We start from the raw sequence: 10,581 nt of genomic DNA, 5'->3' as shown, positions 1-10,581 counted from the left end.
TCTTAGTATATACAGTATATAGTCCATGTATCTGATACCATCTGGCCAGAAACAGCATGTCATACTCTTTTTATCCAGACAGATCAGATACGTGGGCTACACATAGCAAGGCAGAGGGGTGCTGTTTCGCTGGCTCGGATGATTTCTCCGGTGAGATCGTTTCAGCCACTGCTCAGATGCTGGAATTATTTTGGACAGTGGTGGAAAAAGTACCCAACTTTCATACTTGAGTAAAAGTAAAGATACCTTCATAGAAAATGACTCAAGTAAAAGTGAAAGTCACCCAGAAAAATACTATTTGAGTAAAAGTCTAAAAGTATTTGGTTTTAAATATACTTAAATATCAAAAGAAAATCGAATTGCAAAATATACTTTAGTATCAAAAGTTAAATAATTTAAAATAGCTTATAATAAGAAAATCAGATGGCACATTTGTATTGCTTTTTTTATTTACAGATAGCTAGGGGCACACTATAACATGCAGACATAATTTACAAACAAAGTATTTGTGTTTAGTGAGACCTCCAGATCAGAGGCAGTAGGGATGACCAGGGATGTTCTCTTGATAAGTGAGTGAATTGGACCACTTTCGTATCCTGCTAAGCATTGAAAATGTAACGAGTACTTTTGGGTGTCAAGGAAAATGTATGGAGTAAAACGTACATTATTTTCTTTAGGAATGTAGTGAAGTGAAAGTAAAAGTAGGTAAACATATGAATAGTAAAGCAAAGTACAGATCACAAAAAAAAAAACTTAAGTAGTACTTTAAAATATTTTTACTTTACACCACTGATTTTGGACGAACGTGTGAAGGTAACCTACTTTTTGAAGTGATTTGTTTGACAAGCAGATGAAGACAAGTTGTGTTCATGCCACATTAAATGGTTAAATKACATGTCTTTACTATAAAACCCATTAAAAAAAAGCACATAATTCCTGTGAAAAAACATGCCCCCTTATGGAAATCAAATGCCCGTCCAACTGATTCGTTCTGGCGCCGGCTCTGTAGTAAAGTTAGATCAAAGCTCAATCAATGTCTTGGAAGATCACATAATGATCATTTGTGTTCTACATAACAGACCCAAATATAATATCATAAAGTTATTGTTACACCAAAAACASCATCTCATTTCTTATGCGATTTTAGGATGGTCAGCTGAATAGTAACAAAAAAAAGATAATGTGTCTAAAAGTCAAAATACAGGAAGGCTATATAGTTTGTTAACACCATCAGCTCTAATTTAGTCACGAAACAGTAATTCAAGATCTTAATGCATATTCCCATGAAACTGATTGAGATTAAATTATTGGCATACAGATGCAGTTTGGACATTTCACTGGTAAACCGTGAAGATTTATCAGTCACAATTGACAGTGATGGTCTATTTTTAAATATGGTATGCCTAACTTGGTGTTTGAGGGTATTTTTGGGGGGTGGGTTTTGTGCTGCCCTGCCCACAAAAGTTCCATGTAGGCTATACACTGTCCCGCAAATGTCCTGCAAAAATCATCTTGTTGTCCCTCATTTGGGTATATTAAATGTTGTCACCATATGTACTTACCAACCCTATTTGTTTCAAATGAAGTGTGTGTGAGTGCCTGGCTCAGTTAGCAAGCTAATGTTAGCTAGCTAGCTAACTATTGAGCAGGTGCACATTATCAAACTGAACCTAACTAAAAATCCTTCTTCAAGCACAAAACTACTTAGCTAGCTAGCTAACTATTGAGCAGGTGCACATTATCAAACTGAACCTAACTAAAAATCCTTCTTCAAGCACAAAACTCCTTAGCTAGCTAGCTAACTATTGAGCAGGTCACATTATCAAACTGAACCTAACAAAAATTCCTTCTTCAAGCACGAAACTCCTTAGCTAGCTAGCTAACTATTGAGCAGGTGCACATTATCAAACTGAACTTAACTAAAAATCCTTCTTCAAGCACAAAACTCCTAATGTTAGCTAGGCAGCTAACTATTGAGCAGGTGCACATTATCAAACTGAACCTAACTAAAACTCCTAGACATAAAAGATGTCAAGACTTGCTCAAGAAAAAAATATGCATTTTGCAGCTTTATTCTTTTAGTTAGGACAATTCTGATGAAAAGGTGGAAGATTACACCGGGAAATGTCCCTATTTTTTTCCTATTTCTTGTCACTTTTGTCGGCTCCCCCATGTGGAGGTTTGTGCTCTCTGATTGGGTCAAAGTTAAGTTCAAGGCCACTGACGAGCATTGAGATTCTACAAGTAGAAACCGCAAGTTTGTCAGCACCAGGTCGGCACACAGCAGGGACATCTTTTGTTCTAGAAAGAGAAGGAATGGCCTCCTAGTGGCGTGTCCAGGGGATGGCCCAGAGAGGCGCTGTTTCCCTCGCTCCGGTGAAATAGATTCAGCCTCTTGAGAATTTACGGAAAATTATTAAACACGAATAGACTAATGAGAAATCATTGTATTAATTTTTATATTCCAGAGGGAAGCCTGGCTTCTCTTGGCATCCATGAATACACACCACTTGTAGGCCGAATGTCATTACACTTATGGTGTTTGTAAATGTCCCTTTCCATTCAAATGACGGGTGCACAGTGTCTTTACTATGAAGCCCATCAAAAATRTTTGAGCACGAGCAAGCACATCGATTAAGGTTGTAAATGTTATGCCCTTGCAGCCTTCTACTGTGCTAAGTACCTATCGGCAGTCCGATTTCTCTGTCTGTCTGTACCATAAGTCCTGTGAATTTCTCTTGAAGGCTCTACACCACAGACCTTGTGGTATATGAATTCAACTCAACATTAGACCACTTTTGAGATGTGAAAAGGGAAGACTTAGGTGTGGGGTTGAACTATCCCTATAAGTTTGTCAGTTGTTGCTCTGTGGTCAGTCACTGTGGTCAAAGCTCAGTAGTTCTGGATGGAATTAACATTGTGAGGCAACTTGAGGTGGACCACTGCTTTGCTTGAACTCTGTCACCACTGACAACAAGAACAACGGTGGCCATTTTACCCTGACCTATCAACCCGGATGAGCTCAATACAACTCTACAAGACTAATATCTACAAGATTAAAATAAAGTTGCTCAAAATCCCTGCATGTAAGTCTGATAGATGTATTTCAGATCTATAGTGATTGCTCTATGTAGACCTATACAGTATACTCCCTTACTACCATAACGTTTTCATCCAAAGCCACTTACAGTTACAAGACATCTTCAGTGTACTGTATGTATGTGCTGTAGATCTGTGGCTCGGGGCAAATTCTACCTTGAACACCAAAAAGTAAAGGTTGTACAGGAAAGTGTTGGGTTCGAGACAAGAGCGCCTCCTCCAGGTTAGAGCATTTTACCGTCAGGGGTTGGAACCGATTCAGAGAACAGAACCGAAAAACTGGAAAATAACAAAACATTTAGAGGAACAGAATCAGAACCGCAAATGAAACTAATATATACTATTCYGGAACAGAACTGTTATTTTAAAAGCATGGGAACCGGTTAATAATGTTATCTTACGTTCCGGGCATTTTTTCCCAGTCCCACAAAAAACGCAACAAAGCGCCTACGCAAAGCCCTCACTATGTCACTCAGAAACGTATTCCTGCCAGCTGAAAATCTTTGTCAGTGTGTGTGCATGTGTAGGCAACCTGTCCTTCCCCCTCCGAAGTATAGTCTAGTAGTCTAGTACTGATGTTACAAGTGTGATTCAGAAATTAGAGAGAGATGTTTTTATTAGAGAAGAATAGATTAACCTTTTCAATGATAGTTAAGGATACTAKAATTATCACTTTTCACATTTATTAACGACAAAAAGGTCAGACATGTTTTTCTTTTCATTCTGGTGCCACTCTGCACACAGAAGCGTGTTAGCTAGCTAGCTAGCTAGTTCTGGTCCAATGTTAAGCCAACTCTCTGAAGTTCAAAAACATTCTAAGTTCCTTCATAGAAGCCACTCCTCCGTAGGTCAAATTCTGTGGCCCTAATTCCGATAATGCATATCATAACAACAAGATGCCCAGCGCATCAAGCCAATCCTTCTCCACCCTCTCTCGCTTCACTCCCCACCGGCCAAATTTCAGTCCATATTGTGCACTACACTTGTCTGTCCGATGCATGTAAATAGCTTGCCCGCTCCATAGCAATCTGCTCCATCCGCACTGATTGGCGAAGTCATTTAATGTTGAGCAAAATTTTAAAAAAAAGATATATATTTCAGAGGTTTAAAAAGGAACAGAAAGGAATGATATAAACATAGCCGAGGGAAGTAGGGGTGCTACCTGATCAATCGAAATGTATTTAATAATAATTATTAACAAAAAAAGATAAAAAAAATGTGTGAACTAGGCCTGTATTACCACTGTATTGCCGTAGAAAAATACTCCTAATGTAGTTAGTCAGTAGTCTTTTGAGTGACGCCACCAGTGACACCACCGATAGTGTCATCAGGGGGTTGGGACTTCTAAGTGAAGCCACCCTGGTGTCTCCACACTTCTTTCCTCTGTCCTCTTTGTGAGAATGTGTGTTTTCATGCACAACAATGTTTGCGCTACAGTGTGTGTGTGTGTGTGTGTGTGTTTGCACGTGTATCTGTGATTGTGTGTCATGTCGTGTGTTCTGTACAGGGCATGCTTTATTAAGGGTACCATCTTTATACAAAAATAAATATATATGTAAAATGTCACACAAATGGGTGTGTAAGGTAAGGTAAAGTGAATAGTGACACTGTTATCCAGTGCAAAACGTGATGCTCAGTCTGGTCTTGTTGGACATGTTGTTGGGAGTCTGGCTCGAATGATTCATGCTCGGGTTAGCCAGACTGGCTCTGTGATACATCTCAAAGACGTACAGTAGTTCTGGTTCTGTTGGTCCAGTGGTGTAAATGAGGAGGAACCCCTGGAACTGGGTTCCTTTCAAAGCTACGACTGGCACTGGAACCCCTATCTGGAATCCCCCAGTCAGTGAACCAAAAAGTCAATTTCCACCACTGGTTGGGTCTGGTGTCAGAGACCTTGTCTAAACCTGGTGAATGCCTCCAAACATTGTCTTCTTCTTTTATCACTGGATGTGGCCATAATCCTATCACTGGAGACATTGTATTATGAAAGTGACAACCGATGCTTGGTTTCACCAGTGGGTCTCATTGCTATATACATTGTTACAGTCCCTTTCATAGCTCATACCAGGTGTAGACAGGGTCAGAAGAACCCAAACAGGTCTGAACCACACAGTGTGTGAGCCAGTGTCTCTCAGCTACAGGCCAGTGACGTACATCTCCATCCCGTCGTTGAAGGTGAAGATGGTGGTGGTGCTGGCACTGTTGGCCCCCTGTTTCACATCGCTGATGGTCTCATAGAAGTTCTCCCCCCCAGGCAGGGCCTTGGTTAGAGGGGCCGGGGGACCTGCTGGAGGTCCCTGGGGGCCCGGGGCCCCGGGAGACGGTGCTTCCTGCTGAGGAGGCTTCTTCTTGGGCTTCAGTGTGGCGTTTGACCCCAGTACACCGATATTGGTACCTGCCTGCGCACGTTTCCGGTGGGAGTCTATAGTGGCGTACGCCGGGTCAGACTTGGCTACCACACAGGCGGGCCAGGACCTGTCGCCAACTGGCGCGTAGCAGGGCTCCTCGTGGGATCGGGCCTGACCACCCTGGACCCCCCRGCCACGACCCCTCACCCCTCCCCCRGGACCGACCCACGTCCCATTYCCTCCTGCTCCTCCTCCCCCACCTCCTCCATTCTCCTCCACAGAGCACTGGTTGTGGGGGAGGGTCTTGGCTCCGTTGTTGTCTGGGGGAGGTTTCTTCTTCTGGCTTTTACACACAGTGGAGTAGGTGTCAGAAATCTGAAGTCAAGACAGAGACAGAGAGAAGGAGAAGACACACTGAAACACTGTGCTTTCAGAACCACATACAGTATAACTGTGGTTACACACATCTTATACATGCAGTCTTTTGTTCAATGGCGAGAAGGATATAACACATGAGAATATCACTTACTGTACATGGAAATAGAGGATTACAAAATATTACAATATTTGASCACAATGATTTTGGTCTACTAAAAATGTATTGTACTAAATTGTATTTTTATTATACACAATGCTCAATTCAACACCTGTATTTTACAGGGTACACTGTCACGGAAAACTGTAAATTATACGATAATTCCTTGTTTAATCAACAGTAAAATACTTGGAAACCTTTTACTGCAGCATACAGTAYATTATGGTCTGGCATTGTGGGATATTGTTGTGGGCGGGGAAAGAATTGCTGCATTTCGAATGGTACTGTTATTCCACCCCACAGTATACAGTACAGTACCATATCACAAGGTACGTACAGAGAGCTGCCCCCAYGGTGGCACTCGCACTAAACACACCTACCAACTCTTTGTGAGTGCTCCGTGGCAAGGTGGGTCTGGGCCGGGTTTTCTCCCTCTCTCGTCCAGCCTSCAGTGTCCAACCTTGCTGCCGCATCACTCCTCCTCCAACACCAGYCCAGGCCGATGGACATCAACCTTCACCACACCTAACCCCTGCACCCTTTCCCCCTTCCTCCCTCTATACTTATCCCTCTCACAGAACCAGACCAGAACCAGGAAACATCCATCAACACACCAGCAGAGGCGCGAGGAAGGACCAAAGCGCTRGACCTATGCCCGGAGCGAGCAGGCCACAAGGGAGTATCATCCCTGACCTCCGGATCTTGTGCTCCCAGGTGTGTCTGCTTGCTCCTCAGGTTGTCCTTCTTCCCCTCTGCAGATCCAGCACCAGACGCAGTACCAGACCCAGTCACAGCACCAGAACACCAGAAGAGGGGTGGAGGAGGGACCAAACACCAAACCTTCACCTGGTGCGAGCGGACAACATGGAAGTACCACCATTGACCTCTGGWCTAGGGCTCCCAGTGTGTCTGCTCGTCAGRTTGTCCTTCCTCCCCGCTACAGACCCAGACCCCGACCCAGCACCTGCAGCAGCCCCAGCTCCTGGTTCCTGTTTTTTTCCCAGTCTCCAGCACCAGACCCAGCACCAACCCTTGGCCTCTAGTCCCAGTCCAAGCATGACATCCAGTCCTGGCCCCAACACCAGTATAAACCGAGGCTTTCCCAGTCYAAGCCACAACACCAGCACTAACCCTGGACACAGCACCGACCAACCCCAACTGCCAATTCCCTTCAGCAACTGCCAACCCAGACCCCACCCTTCCCCTCCCCCAACACAAAGACAGACACATTGTGGACAGATTGAATGACTAAATGGACTGACAGATTATTTCTGATTATTTTTGATTGATTGATTGATTGATTGGTTGTTTTGTTTTTGTTTTTTGGATTGATTGATTTGTTTTGCCAAATTTTAATTGTTTATTATTTGGAATTTTAAATTAATGATGGACTGAATTTGAACTTATGGAACATTTTAAACTGTAATGAATTTTGGAGAAACCAAATAGATTGACCTTAAACCTTAAATTGTATCATCTGCTTCCAACTCACACTCTCATACACGTAGATCCCCTGAATGCAGCTCACTGTCCAGCTCACACTCTCAAACACATAGATCCCCTGAACGCAGCTCACTCTCCAGATCTGAATCACCCGAATTCTGATCACCTGATCACACACCTGTATGTCATTATCRCACACTATTTAGTCCAGTCCTCATCATTGTGAGGTATTGTTTGTTTTTGACACACTTCTAYGCAGAGCTCTGTTTTTCCTGTRATTKAMTCCTCCTGAGTATGATAGTTTTTGCCTACCTCACTAACGACACCTTTTGCCCATTCCCTGTCTGTACCTTAACCTATCGGATTTCCTGTTATTAACCTATTGCCTGATCTCCCGGATGACATTACTAGCCTTATCCCTGCCTGTACTCTTGCCTTTTTGGACCCCCTGTGTATGACCTGCCCCTGTACCCAGCTACCTGCCTCCTCCTGTGGTCTTTTACATTAAATACCTGCTGTGCCTTGCGCTTCAAACCAGCTCTCTGTCTCCCTCGTGTTCATTACATAAATGTCTGAGAATTTTGGCATATCCTTATGGTATGTTTTGCCGTTGAGTCGCTGCCAGTTTCGAAGCCTCTAGAAGTGAAAGTTATACACTACATGACCAAAAGGATGTGGACACCTGATAGTCGAACATCTCATTCCAAAATTTACATTTACATTTAAGTAATTTAGCAGACGCTCTTATCCAGAGCGACTTACAAATTGGAAAGTTCATACATATTCATCCTGGTCCCCCCGTGGGGAATGAACCCACAACCCTGGCGTTGCAAGTGCCATGCTCTACCAACTGAGCCACACGGGACCACCAAAATCATGGGCATTAATATGGAGTTGGTCTCCCCTTTGCTGCTATAACAGCCTCCACTCTTCTGGGAAGACTTTCCACTAGATGTTGGAACTTTGCTGTGTGGACTTGCTTCCATTCATCCACAAGAGTTTTAGGGAGGTCAGGCACTGATGTTGGGCGATTAGGCCTGGCTCGCAGTCACAGTTCAAATTCATCACAAAGGTGTTTGATTGGGTTGTGGTCAGCACTTTGTGCAGGCCAGTCAAGTTCTTCCACACCGATCCTGACAAACCATTTCTGTATGGACCTCGCTTTGTGCACAGGGGCGATTGTCATGCTGAAACAGGAAAAGGCCTTCGCCAAACTGTTGCCACGAATTTGGAAGCACAGAATCGTCTAGAATGTCATTGTATGCGTTAAGATTTCCGTTCACTGGAATTAAGGGGCCTGAACAATGAAAAACAGCCCAAGACCATTATTCCTCCACCAAACTTTACAGTTGGCACTCTGCATTTGGGCAGATAGCGTTCTCCTGGCATCTGCCAAACCCAGATTTGTCTGTCGGACCACCAGATGGTGAAGCGTGATTCATCACTCCAGAGAACGCMATTCCACTGCTCCAGAGTCCAATGGCAGCGAGCTTTACACCACTCCAGCTGGCGCTTGGCATTGCGCATGGTGATCTTAGGCTTGTGTGCGGCTGCTCGGCCATGGAAACCCATTTCATGAAACTCCCGACTTACAGTTATTGCGCTAATGTTTTTTCCAGAGCCAGTTTGGAACTTGGTGTTGCAACCGAGGACAGACCATTTTTTGCGCTTCAGCACTTGGTGGTCCCGTTCTGTAAGCTTGTGTGACCTACCACTTCGTGGCTGAGCCGTTGTTGCTCCTAGACATTTCCACTTCACAATAACAGCACTTACAGTTGACCGGGGAAGCTCTAACAGTTTACCGGGGCAGCTCTAACAGTTGACCGGGGCAGCTCTAACAGTTGACCGGGGCAGCTGACCGGGGCAGCTCTAACAGTTGACCGGGGAAGCTCTAAAAGTTGACCGGGGCAGCTCTAGCAGTGCAGAAATTTGACGAACTGACTTGTTGGAAAGGTGGCATTCTATGACGGTTCACGTTAAGTCACTGAGCTCTTCAGTAAGGCCATTCTACTGCCAATGTTTGTCTGTGGACATTACATKGCTGTGTGCTCTATTGTATACACTTGTCAGCAACGGGTGTGGCTGAAATAGCCGAATCCACTAATTTGAAGGGGTGTCAAAGATACTTTTGTGTATATATAGTGTATAAAACACCAAATATTCATTAATATGCTGTAAAGTTTGTAAACACTTTACATAGCAGGCAATCCCTTGTAATTGAAKTAGAAATACTTTGAAAACAAATTTTATACATTCATTCATTCATTCATCCATTCATTTATAAATTTATTCTGTTTACAGTAGCATTTACTTTTTTACAGTATAAGTCAATGATATGGTMTTGTTTACTTTATTTCTATTTATATTACAGTATGTGTACTGTAATATGAAATACAGAATTATACTTGCCATAAGCTGCCTGTCAAAATCTCGCTAACCCCTTTACAGTGTAGCATATGTCAAGTACAGTAGACATGTGAGGCCTTTGATGATATAGTGAGTGGTTTTTATTGCCCTCATGACTGTATAATTGTGTACAGACTGTCTCTGTGTCAGCCTGCACATACAGTAGGCAAAGACTGCAAGAGTATGCAAGAGTATGTGTATGTATGAGCAAACATGAATCTGTGTGTGTGTGTGTGTGTGTGTGTGTGTGTGTGTGTGTGTGTGTGTGTGTGTGTGTGTGTGTGTGTGTCTGTTCCGGAAGAGAGAGACACAGAGAGGGGGGGGGGGGGGGGGGAGGGAGATTGCTGAATCTAATGAAAAGAGGAACTCTTATTGCTTATGTCTCCTGTATGAGTATGTGTTAGTATCTGCGAGTATAAACATATACTTTGTAGATAGATACTCAGTGTCAGGTCCAACCCATCAGTTACCCCCTACAGACCATTGTGCATTTTTTTTAAAACTATGAAAATCCCTTGGGGTCTGACAGAGATAGTGACAGAGAGCGGCGTGGAGAATGATAGATAAAGAGAGCTATTTGCCTCATGAAGCGTTTCTCAGGAGCAGTAGATCAGAGGTGCAGTCTGGGTGTGAACGCGGAAGAACAACGTGACCGTATGCCACAAATACTTTGGTGCACCTCTCTAGAACTGTGAAACATAAATGCCATAAGAGGTCACAATGTCGCTTCGATGAATGCCTCTGCAAGGG

At 43.5% G+C, this 10,581-nt stretch overlaps 1 protein-coding gene across 1 annotated transcript in view; it reads right to left on the bottom strand.

Annotated features, from left to right (window-relative positions):
* Positions 1–427: 427 nt before the first annotated feature.
* The window catches only part of LOC111979544 (uncharacterized), a 113,664-nt gene continuing 103,510 nt past the window's right edge, over positions 428–10,581 (bottom strand). Inside the window, exon 8 of the mRNA XM_024010141.3 lies at positions 428–5,822. Coding sequence (XP_023865909.2) covers positions 5,235–5,822 — 588 coding nt within the window. The 3' untranslated portion in view covers positions 428–5,234. The remainder of the gene's footprint in view (positions 5,823–10,581) is intronic.

The sequence above is a fragment of the Salvelinus sp. IW2-2015 genome, linkage group LG19, assembly GCF_002910315.2.
Source record: "Salvelinus sp. IW2-2015 linkage group LG19, ASM291031v2, whole genome shotgun sequence".
Lineage (NCBI taxonomy): Eukaryota > Metazoa > Chordata > Actinopteri > Salmoniformes > Salmonidae > Salvelinus > Salvelinus sp. IW2-2015.
Note: the sequence above shows the minus strand (reverse complement) of the source record. Positions and strands in the feature narration are given on the sequence as shown.